This window comes from Glycine soja, chromosome 15 (assembly GCF_004193775.1).
Source record: "Glycine soja cultivar W05 chromosome 15, ASM419377v2, whole genome shotgun sequence".
Lineage (NCBI taxonomy): Eukaryota > Viridiplantae > Streptophyta > Magnoliopsida > Fabales > Fabaceae > Glycine > Glycine soja.
In genome coordinates this window covers 16,547,344-16,559,163 of record NC_041016.1, presented here as the reverse complement: position 1 = coordinate 16,559,163, position 11,820 = coordinate 16,547,344, and the positions used below count along the sequence as shown (strand labels likewise).

General features: G+C 34.4%; 1 protein-coding gene across 1 annotated transcript; it reads right to left on the bottom strand.

Annotated features, from left to right (window-relative positions):
• Window positions 1–3,283: 3,283 nt before the first annotated feature.
• On the bottom strand, window positions 3,284–6,275 carry LOC114387303 (zinc finger CCCH domain-containing protein 48-like). The gene is made up of 7 exons (XM_028347457.1): window positions 5,224–6,275; window positions 4,736–4,921; window positions 4,534–4,635; window positions 4,287–4,436; window positions 3,983–4,162; window positions 3,751–3,848; window positions 3,284–3,646 (listed from the first exon to the last, which is right to left on the bottom strand). The coding sequence occupies exons 1-7, from the start codon at window positions 5,626–5,628 to the stop codon at window positions 3,502–3,504; spliced, it is 1,266 nt and encodes a 421-aa protein (XP_028203258.1). The 5' UTR covers window positions 5,629–6,275; the 3' UTR covers window positions 3,284–3,501.
• Between the last annotated feature and the right edge of the window lie 5,545 nt (window positions 6,276–11,820).

Sequence of the window (11,820 nt, the reverse complement as noted above, 5' to 3'; positions counted from 1 at the left end):
TGAATTTCAAGACTTTTGTTGCCGGTAATCGAATACAAACATCTGATAATTGATTACAGGTTCAAAATTCAAATTCAAAACCCTTTCTAACAGCTATTTTCCAAAATTGTCTTTTGGTAATCAATTACATTGTCTGCTAATCGATTACCAGAGTCTTGGATGTCTTGGAAACACTTTGTTTTGAGGCAAGGCTTGATCTTGAATTAATCTTGAAGCAAGGCTTAGTTTGTTGGAGCAACCTTGTACTAATCTTGAAGCAATGCTTAACCTTTGAAGCAACCATGTTTGATTCTTTTTTGGCATCATCAAAATCATGTATTCATACATTCACATTCTCCCCCTTTTTGATGATGACAATCATTATCAAGTGATTTCTTTTTAGCATCATCAAAACATCCATGATTCACAAAATTCCCATGATTGACATCAGCGAGAAAAAAAATTATTTTCAAAAAACCCTCAGGAAACGTCAGTGAAAAACAACATATGTCGATGTCGATCGTAAAAACTTTGGTCACCTGTAGTTGCGAGCAAGAACGTCATGAGTTCAAGTGAGCATCTCCGAAAAAAGAATTTCAAATTCTATAATTTTTTAGAGAATTTGAAATCTCACTATTTTTTGTCAATTAAAATGATTTATAAAAGTATCAAAATTTAAATCTCATTTCAAATATTTTATCCAAACAAGTTATTTTATCATGAATCCTTTTAAATTCTTTGAAAAAATGGATTTCCTTGTTGAATTGCTCCATCCAAACACACTACAAAATTTATAATTCATGCTATTTTCTTTCCATGAAAGTTGCTTATAATTTCATTTCAAATATATTTATTTTTTAGATTCTATAATTATAGTGCTCCAAATGGGAGTCTAAATTTAAAACAGGATCGAAAGAGTGCACCAAGTACACTTAAAAATATCACAAAAGGTTAAAATATATAAATGCTTAAACTATTATATATTGTTGTTTACTAATATTTTTAAAAAATAAAGACAAATTTATTATTTGAAAAAGCCACACACATATAATTTAATCAATATGAACGTCACAGGCAAATATATTTTATTTATATATATATATATATATATATATATATATATATATATATATATATATATATATTAGTAATATATTAATATATTGATGCCACATACACAAAAATTTGAGTGTTGAAATTACTCAAATGAGTGAAAATAGAATAGAATGGTAAATGAAACTAAAAAAATGAAAATAGCGACAGTCGAAATTTGAAGTGGACCATGGCAAAAAAAAAAAAAAAACTGTGATAACTCATGATAGGTTCCTTCAATAAGCTTTTCTTTTAAGAGGAAAAAATTATAAGCTTAAATTAATTCATTGAAAATCATATCAAATTGTCAAGTAGTATTCCATAAATAAAAGTTATTATTCCCACAAGGACTTGATAATACTTAATAAATATTAGAAATTTTTACTAATTAAACTAAAAAATGAACAATGACGATTTAAACACGATATTTAATAATAAAGATAAATTAAAACAAAGGTACAAGTTATAATATTTTTGGAATTTTTTTACAAGCACTCAATAAAATGATATGAAATTCAAATGATAAAGATTGTCGGTGTTAGATTTCACCAAATCAAACTCCCCTTACACTAAGATAACATATTTAACTTGTGATTCAATGTTAATATCAGACTAACATTGAAGAACAAAATGAAATATATAACAATATTTTAATAAAAACATAAAAGTATAAGGTTCAATACATAGATGAACATTTGAAATTGGACAAAAGACTAAAATTGTGAATCTTTTAAAAGTTATTGATGAAATATCTCAATTAAGAAATAAAAGACTAAAATAACCAACATTTTAAAAGGAGATGAAATGTCTAATTAAATAAGGGAAATAAAATCCCATATTTAAGAAAATGGAATGACCAAAAAATGCATTTTAGCCTTGATTCAAAGGAAGGTGTGTTAAGTAGAATGAAGCATCTGTGTAATATTTTTTCAAACAATAAGAGATTTGTCCGAAAGTTAAAAAAAAAACAAAAATATTTGTGTAATTTGACCAAATCTTAAGAATGTCATTATAATTTTGTTCATATTTAACTATACATTATAATTTTAATTTTTAGAAATTATTTTATTATCGTTGTGGTCACTTTATTGTTTTACCATTCTGGTTCTTGTCACGGATGATGTAATCATCATCTATTACAAAAAAACTAATACCACGTGCGCATGATATTTCTATAAAAATATACATGAGAACTAACATGAAGTTCACTCGAATATGACAGTGTAGTGTTTGTACGTTACAAAAACTTCAAGCACCAGCAGCTTTCAACGCGTATAGTATACTTAGGATGACATAAGTCTTTAGCTATGCAATATCTTTCTTCCATTGCTTTCATATTCTCCTTGAAATCCGGGTCGAATTTTTCAATTCATTTCGATTTTGAGGAATAATAAGAAGAAAAATCAAGCTTTCCAAAGCTTTCTATAACCCAACAAAAAAAATAATTCACTTGCTCATGACCGTGCCAAGTATGCATTAAGAACTTGAAGCTTCCAAAAGTGTATAGTAAAATTACGAAGACATGCTTATTTGCAGTGCAATATTTTTCTGAACGTAAACTGAGCTAGGCAGCTCTACACGGCTGTTTCTCTACTTGCTCCCTCGTCTAAGCTTCAGAGCAGTGATATGCATATGACATGGTTACTTTCCAAAGAAACTGGGCCACAAGGGACAATGGTTCAAAGAATACCACAAGATCCTGCTATGTTAATACAAATTCATTTCAATCATTAACACCCAGACAGAATTACTAGAAACAGTCTACATTGTAACTGAAAAAAGAAAAAACCGATGTTGCGGAGTCAACAAAATATGGAGTCCCAATTTCCCCTTCCTGTTTTCTTTCCACAACTATAGGCCTCTAATGCTTACAATGGCATGGGTGACAGGAGATCCTCTAGGGTTCATCGGGTAGGTGGAAGTTAATTCATCTGGTTCTTCTCTTGAACAAAAGATGAAGATGTTTTCCAGGCAGATGGAGATTATGATGAAGGCTCAGGTGTAGATGATGACACCCACGCCCCCACACTCCTCCAAAATATATGTATTGAATTACAATAGCAGTAATGACAACATAATTGAATTACAACAACGATTTTTAACAAGTAAGAAAAACTATATTTTGGGTCGAACTTATATTTGGATTCCAAAAATGTATTCTTTGATAATGATGGAAAGAATTTGAAAACGGACTTCATTACAAATCATGTTCCTTACAATAGTAATATATTTATCAAAGCAGGAGAAGATTACATCTGCTGGGAAGAATATAAAAGAATGAAATTGGTATTTCTATAAAATTGTCAATTTCTATACAATTGTTTTTACAGTGAATTTACTGCTCAGACAAATAAATTCATCCTTATCATCATCTGCTTCAAGAGGAAATAGATGGGATAATACAACTCCAATGTTGAAAGGAAACACATGTCAAGAGGATGCCACCTTGGGTACCTCCAACCATTTCCACACCATCAGCAAACCACTCTCATCTCCTGTGAAGAAGAGGCCACCAGGACCTAACTCAATTAATGCAACATCTTTCTTGGCAAATAAACGTCCCCTCTCTGAAAATCTGTTGAAAAAACATCATCAGAGGATGCAACAAAAAAATAAGAAAAATTACCATGACGGAGGTACAGTAACAAAAAGAAACGTGAATAATTTAGATTTACTTACGATGGCAATTCATACATGTGAACTGAATTGTCTCTGCACGAGGAAAATAATATTGGCTTTCCCTCTGCATCAGGCATCCCAAAAAGTGAAACAACACCCTGCAATATAAAAAAATCATCAACTTAGGAGATTGACCAACTCGTCAGCATTATAAGAAATATCAGCTTGACTTCTTACACATGAAAATAAAACCAAATGATATTTCAACACATAAGATTAAGTCAACGCTTACATTTTCTTCGGTGTGTGTATATATCACTTCCAAAGATCCTGCTTCAATGCAAGCCCAGACTTTAATTGTGCGGTCAGATGAACTAGACAACAGATATTGATCCCAACAGATAAGGGATGTGACTACGTCAGTATGATCATTTAGTGTCATTGTACACTGTAATGTATCCATGTCCCAGACCTGAAGAAGACAAAATAACAAGATCCCGTCGTTATAGGACAGTTCAAAGAAAATTACATATCCTGTTCTCAGAAAAAATTCTCATGTTAATAAAGAAAAATAGAATCCTCAACAACAGACATACCTTTATGCTTTGGTCCATGGACCCGGAGTACAGCATCTTGCATCCAACCACCAGACAAACCACTGCTTTAGTGTGGCCAGTGAGTGACGCAACCAGTTCAAAAGGAGAATCGGCTTTAGAGCTTCCTCTCCAAGCAAAAATGACACCATCCTGAAATTTTAAATTAAATAAATTTTAACTCACAGCAGAAAAAAAGAATTCGGTTAGGGGAATATCATTGGACAATATTAATAACATGGTTAGTTACCTCTGCACCAGCAAAGAGTGTATTGTTGCCAACAGTCATAGCACGGACTCGGCCTTTGGGTCCATCAAGAGTAAACTCAGACATGGTCTGGATATTCCAAGCCTTCACAACAACCACAGCCACATAATCAGTTTGCATGTACTACTCCTATGATTAGACATTATCATACATCAAAACAAAACAATGGCAGATAAGAGCTTACCTTGACAGCATTTTGCAGACCAACAAAAATCCATGACCCCTCACTGATCAAAGAGGTAACCTCAGCACCAAGATTGATGACTTTAGCACATTGACCAGTATGGCAGTCCCATATCCTAACTGTCCCATCAGTGCTGCCAGAATAAAGTTTGTCGGATCCAACAGGAAGTGCGATGCCAGTGATAACCTGTTGTCAAAAGCTTTAATTTAACTACTACAAAAAATATTAACATGATGCAGAGGCTCACAAATTCTAGCATTTCCTAGGAAACTAGGGAAGAGAATGCTTTTTCAAAAAAACACTTATTCCTTTATTCTAGCATATAGTTACATTATTAAACTCTATGACTGTAATCAATAATTGTTAAAACATTAGTCGATTATTAAGTCAGATATCAATTCTGATTTAATCATTATGCTAAAAATGAACTATGAAAGAACTTTAATTCGGTGTGTTAAATACTAAATGGAGGTTCAAGAGTCAAGTACCTTCTTATGTTCTTGAAGTTTCGTTACGGTGGAAAACCCATCACCACGAAACCATGAATGCAGATACAGGCATTGTTCACCATGTACACAATTGTTGTTGATCCAGTATTTACATATCCTTGGTGATGATTTCTTGAAAGCCTTAGCCATCCTTGTCGCATCTCCTCTATCTCCATTATCTCTAAGCAATGCTTTCTTTGAACCATATTTCGGGGTATTCTCAGAGGAGGAATGGGGCTTTTTTCCGTAGCTATATGCAGTATTGCCATAACCACAAGCAGCAGGTGGAGATGGTGTCTCTATGTGCAAAAATCTGCAAGGATTTTTGTTACATCTTCCAGCTCTCCAATAAGAGCATGTTGTTCTACCAATGCGCTCAGTCCTTCGTGCAAACTTTGTATCCATGATATTCTAAAAAACAAACATGGCATTGTAATGACATCCCAGATCAGGTACTGTATCCTATCAATAAAATTCTCCATGGCTCATGCTTTCAGTCATTAACTTGATGATTAAATCCCAGCCATAGACTTAATTCTTCATCCAAAACCCAAAACCTTTTGGCTCCCAAATTTTCCATTCCCAAAATAACAATCGTAAAGCAAGTGATGAACGGCAACAAAACTATGTTGATCGAGGAAGATCAACAACATCAAGATCAAAACCCATTGAAGACTAGGATCAAAGACCAATAATTTAACCCTGATCAGCAACGTCAATAGAGACTCTCCCAAAACCCCAAATTAGGGTATCGCCGATCCATATGAGAACCCCGATAATAAATAAATTGAAAGGAACCCTAAACGTGAAACCCTATATTTGCATCGTGGAAGCGCAGAAAACTTCACTGAGATAAATGAAGTCGGATAGAACATAGATTCTCGCAGATCATCCATCACAAACCCTAAAAGAAGTATTAGATTTTCGCGTTCGGAGAAACAAACCTGAGTGGTAGAAACGTAGCGAAAGCTTCAGAATTCAACTCTCTTGTTTGGTTGGAACGATTGTTGAGAGAAAGAACAGAGAGCAAAATAAGGCTTCTATTTTCTTAATCAAACGTTGGTGTTTGTTGCCAATGTTGTGTTAGGCTTATTTATAGTTTCTCTGGTAACTTGTAAAGCACGCAACAATAAGATGAGATATAGGATTTTTTTATTTTATTTTATTTTTAAAAAAAGTTAGTTATTTTCTGTAAAAAAATTATTGTTTCTGAAATTTAATATTTTTAAGATAGTTTGAATTTGCTTATGAAAATATTAGTTTTGAGTTTCAATTTATAAAATGATTTCTAATGTGTAACGTTAGGAAATTTAAAATGTCTAGAATTTAAATTGTTTTGATTTTAAATTCTTTGTTTGGATAAGATAATTAAATTTTCTTCATATGGAAAATTTTAATTTTATATTTTAAATAGATGGAATTTTAATATTAAATTTTATAGAAAAAAAACACAATCTAATTTTGAAATATTAATTAAAAAATATTTTTTATTTTTTAATAATTTAAAAATATAAAATATTGATAATTTTAACTAGGGTTGTTTTGTCTTACCACAACTAGTGATGTTTTAAAACCGACATCAACAAAGACTATTTTTCGGTCAACATCAAATAGGGTTTTTTCTTTCAAAGTATGCTAGGAATATTTCTTAGTTGAAGTCAGTCGGGACTATTTTTTGACTAACGTTGGTTGAGTCTATTTTTCAGTCGATGTTGGTTAGATTTTTTTACCAACGTTGGTTAGGGTTTGTTTGGCCGACACTGGCTAGGGTATTTTCGAACGACATTAACCAAGGCTATTCTTAGCCAACGTCGGCCTAAAATATCCTAGCAGGCGTTGACAAAAAAATCTACCCAATATCGGCTAAAAAATAGCTTGGTCAATGTCGACCAATAGAACTTACCCGATGTCGACTGAAACATCATTAGTCATCGTTGGCTGCCTGAAAAATCCCTAGTTGAAGTTGGCTGAAAAAATAGCCCTGACCAATGTTGGATAAAAAAACCCTACCCAACATCGGCTATAAAATAGCCTTGGCTGATGTTGGGTAAAGAATAGCTTTGACCAATGTCAACTGCAAAAGCTCTAGTGGATGTCAACTTTAAGAACCTAGTCGATATTAACTAAAAATAATCATGTCTGATGTCGGTAAAAGATACCTAGCTGGTGTTAGCCGAAAAAACCCTAGCCAACATTAACCAAAAAACATAGCTAATGTGATTAAGAAATAGCTCTGGCTGATGTCAGCTAGAAAACCCTAGTCGATGTCAGCAAAAAAAAATCCTAAACAACGTTGGCTAAGAAAATCTAGTTGACATCATCCAAAACACCCTAGCTAACATCGGTTGAAAAATAATCTTGTCTGATATTGGCTAAAAAATAGCTTTGGCTGATGTTGGCTGGAAAAACCTAGTTGACGTCGGTTGAAAAGTTAGCCATGATCGATGTCAGTAGAAAAAATCTAGTCAACGTTGAGCAAAAAACCATTTGTCGACATCAACTGAAAAAACCTGTATGACAACGGCCAAAAAAATCCTTGGCCAATGTCAGCAAAAAATTCCCATGAATGACTTCAGCGAGAAAATAACCCTAACTAACATCATCTAAAAAAATCTTAGTCGATATCGGCAAAAAATAGCTTAGGTTGACATCATACAAAAAAATTCTGACCGAAAAATTCTCGGCCAACGTCAGTGAAAAACAACTTATGTCGATGTCGACCGTAAAAAATTTGGTCACCCGTAGTTGCGAGTGTTGAGCGAGAATGAGTCGCGAGGAAGAACGTCGTGAGCATCTCCGAAAAAAGAATTTCAAATTCTATAATTTTTTAGAGAATTTGAAATCCCACTGTTTTAGTCAATCAAATTGATTCATAAAAATACCAAAAATTAAATCTCCTTTCAAATATTCTATCCAAACAAGACATTTTATCATGAATCCTTTTAAATTCCTTGAAAAAATGAATTCTCCTACTGAATTGCTCCATCCAAACACACTACTGAATTTATAATTCATGTTATTTTCTTCCATGAAAGTTGCTTATAATTTCATTTCAAATATATTTATTTCTTAAATTCTATAATTATAGTGCTTGGGAGTCTAAATTTAAAACGCGATAAAAATAGTGCACCAAGTACACTTAAAAATATCACAAAAGGTTAAAATATTTTAATGTCTGATGAGTCTTCCATGGAAAGATTAGTGGATGGAAAGGGAGGAGTTTGTTGTCCATGACAACCACTGGCCTCATAAATCTCTTTATCCTTCTTCTCCTTTTGGAAGAATTGAACCAATTTATTATTATGTTCAACATGGAAGGGTATGAAAACCTTTCTATTGTATGCTGACAGGAAGAGTTTTGTATCATGTGTTTCTCTTATCATATCAAAATCCCGTTTGCCTGAATATGAGAAAAACCATTGTTACCCCGTTATTTGTGCCCTCATGAGGTTGTATTGGTACTGTATGTTACCCTGCACATCCCAGGTCTCATATTCATCATTGAAAATACAAAGAAAGTCCGTGTGATCTTCTGGTAGGAGTTTCATAACATGACAGGATAATTTTGAACAGAAAAGGTCCTCGGGCAGGTTACAATTTTGATGGAAATATAATCCATCATTTTTTCCTGTATTAGATTTATAGCTTCATTTATAGATGGATTAAGCCCTTCAAATCTGTCTTAGAGAGGGATCAGGATTGATTCCAGACATCCATAGTCAAGAAGACTTTTTGTGGAGATTGCCAAGTCTTCATATCTGAATGACTTGAACTGGTCTAGGTCTAGTCTAGCTTTCCTGAAAAGAAATTTTATTTTTCATGGACGATTAAATTTTTTCTTCACAGAATGGCGTTTTGTTGGTACACACAAATTTCTGGTTGAAATAGGCATGCACACCTATGTAAAGGCGAGGAATCTAGGTTTAGTCATTGCGTACGCTAAACAGTAATTTTTGTATTTTCTTGAAATTATCTAGGTTCAAGCAGTTTATTGGTCCGGGGACATTTGGGCTGACTGAGTCTTTGTGGGATTTAGGGTTTTTTACCAACATTGGCTAGGGTTTATTTGGCCGACACCGACTAGGGTATTTTTGAACGACATTGACCAAGGCCATTCTTAGCCAACGTCGGCCTAAAATATCCTAGCAGGCGTTGACAAAAAAATCTACCCAATATCAGCTAAATAATAGCTTGGTCAATGTCAACCAATAGAACTTACCCGATGTCGGCTAAAAAACATCATTAGTCATCGTTGGCTGAAAAATCCCTAGTTGAAGTTGGCTGAAGAAATAGTCCTGACCAATGTTGGACTAAAACACCCTACCCAACATCAGCTATAAAATAGCCTTAGCTGATGTTGGGTAAAGAATAGCTCTGACCGATGTCAACTGCAAAAACTCTAGTGGACATCAACTTTAAGAACCTAGTCGAGTTCAACTAAAAATAGTCATGTTTGATGTCAGTAAAAATTAGCTAGCTGGTGTTAGCCGAAAAAACCCTAGCCAACATCAACCAAAAAACCTAGCTAATGTGATTAAGAAATAGCTCTGGCTGATGTCAGCTAGAAAACCCTAGTCGATGTCAGCAAAAAAATTCCTAAATGACATTGGGTAAGAAAATCTAATTGACATCAGCCAAAACACCTGTCGCAACCTACCCTTCGGCGGGAGGGCGACGCGGGGCTCACGGGTGCGTCTTCCAAGGGAGGAAGGCGCGTGGAGTCGCCACCAACGTTTATTCGAGGAAAACGTCGGAAAAACCAAAACTTGTGGTCTATGAACTTTAAGTGTGAAAGGTTCGGGAGTTGTTTTTACGCACGGGGAAGGTATTAGCACCCCATGCATCCGTCACAAGGGACGACAACCTCTAATCAAAATTTATGTATTTTTCCCTTTTTTATGTTTTTTAGCTTTTTATAGGCCTTTTTGTATTTTTTATCTTTTTGTGGTCGACAAGGGTGTTTCCCTCCCTCCTACGTATTTCTCAATCGCGATGAGGAAATCAAACCTACATAGTTCTTTCAAAACTAAACATTGGTTAAGTTATTTTGATCTTTTTCCGCAAGATCGATTTAAACCGAACAAAATTCGTTTAAGGCGTTGGACCATTAAACGATCTTTTGTTTTTTTTTAAAAGGAGAGAAACGTTAAGGCGTTGGACCATTAACGATCTCTTGGGGTGAAAGAAGAGAAACGTTAAGGCATTGGACCATTAACGATCTCTTGTTTTTTTGAAAGGAGAGAAACATTAAGGCGTTGGACCATTAACGATCTCTTGGGATGGTCGACAAAAGTGGGGCTTTTGCTCCTACGTATCCTTAATTGCGATAAGGAACTCAGACCTACGTAGTTCTTGCAAAAGCGGTAAAGTTATGGGTTGATTTTATGCTTTTGAACAGTCCATGTTAACCGATAAAAACAAAGAGAACCATTTAAGGTGTTGGACCTTAAAACGGTTTTAAGTGACTTTTGCGGACAAAGCTTGATTTGTCAGTTGATTTTAGTCTTAGTTTCACTTTGGTTATTGATGTAAGCTCCATTGGAGCTTGTAGGCCTAGGATCCTCTTCATCAATGGATTCCTTTGCTTCTTGGAAGATGAATGGCAGCGGAATGGAGAAGGAAGAGAGAGAGGAGACGCCACTTCAAGGAGAAGATGAGTCTAGAAGAAGCTCACCACCATAGGAGGCCAATGATAAGAGCTTGGAGGAAGAAGGAGATGAATGAAGGGAGAGGAAGAGAGGAGCATGAAATTTTGAGCTCTAAGAGAGCTCTGAACTTTGAAGTTTAATTTTCAAATGATCAAAGTTAAAAAAAATGCACACACATGACCTCTATTTATAGCCTAAGTGTCACACAAAATTGGAGGGAAATTTGAATTTCAATTCAAATTTCACTTGAATTTGAAATTGAATTTGTGGAGCCAAACTTTGGAGCCAAAATTTCACTAATTATGATTAGTGAATTTTAGTTATGGTTCAGCCCACTAATCCAAGATCAATTCCAAGATTCTCCACTAAGTGTGCTTAGGTGTCATGGGGCATGTAAAGCATGAAGGACATGCACAAAGTGTGACTATATGATGTGGCAATGGGGTGTAGTAAGCAAATGCTCACCTCCCCCTCTAAAATTTAATTGGATTGGGCTTCTACCAATTCAATTAAATTTATTTCCCAACACACATCAAATATTCACTTAGTGCATGTGAAATTACAAAACTACCCCTAATACAAAAACTAGTCTAGGTGCCCTAAAATATAAGGGCTGAAAAATCCTATATTTCTAGGGTACCCTACCTACATTATGGAGCCCTAAATACAAGGCCCAAAAATAATGAAACCTTAATCTAATATTTACAAAGATAAGTGGGCTCGTACTTAGCCCATGGACCCGAAATCTACCCTAAGGCTCATAAGAACCCTAGGGCCTTCTCTTGCATCTTTGGCCCAATCTACTTGGAGTTTTCTATCCAATGCCCTTGCGGGGTAGGATTGCATTAATTATTAGTCAATTCATTCAAGGAAACTTCCAAACAAAAACGTCCGATTGATTTTTTTGATTACTTTATTCAAAGATATTTTGATTATTTTTTTTTCAAGA

What these genes read in the sequence shown, in the direction of transcription:
- LOC114387303 (XM_028347457.1), bottom strand. Translation starts at nt 5,628, where the DNA reads ATGGATACAAAGTTTGCACGAAGGACTGAGCGCATTGGTAGAACAACA. An exon ending in CCATGGACCAAAGCATAAAG is followed by an intron (nt 4,163 to 4,286) that starts GTATGTCTGTTG and finishes TGTCTTCTTCAG; the next exon opens with GTCTGGGACATGGATACATT. An exon ending in ATACACACACCGAAGAAAAT is followed by an intron (nt 3,849 to 3,982) that starts GTAAGCGTTGAC and finishes TTTATATTGCAG; the next exon opens with GGTGTTGTTTCACTTTTTGG.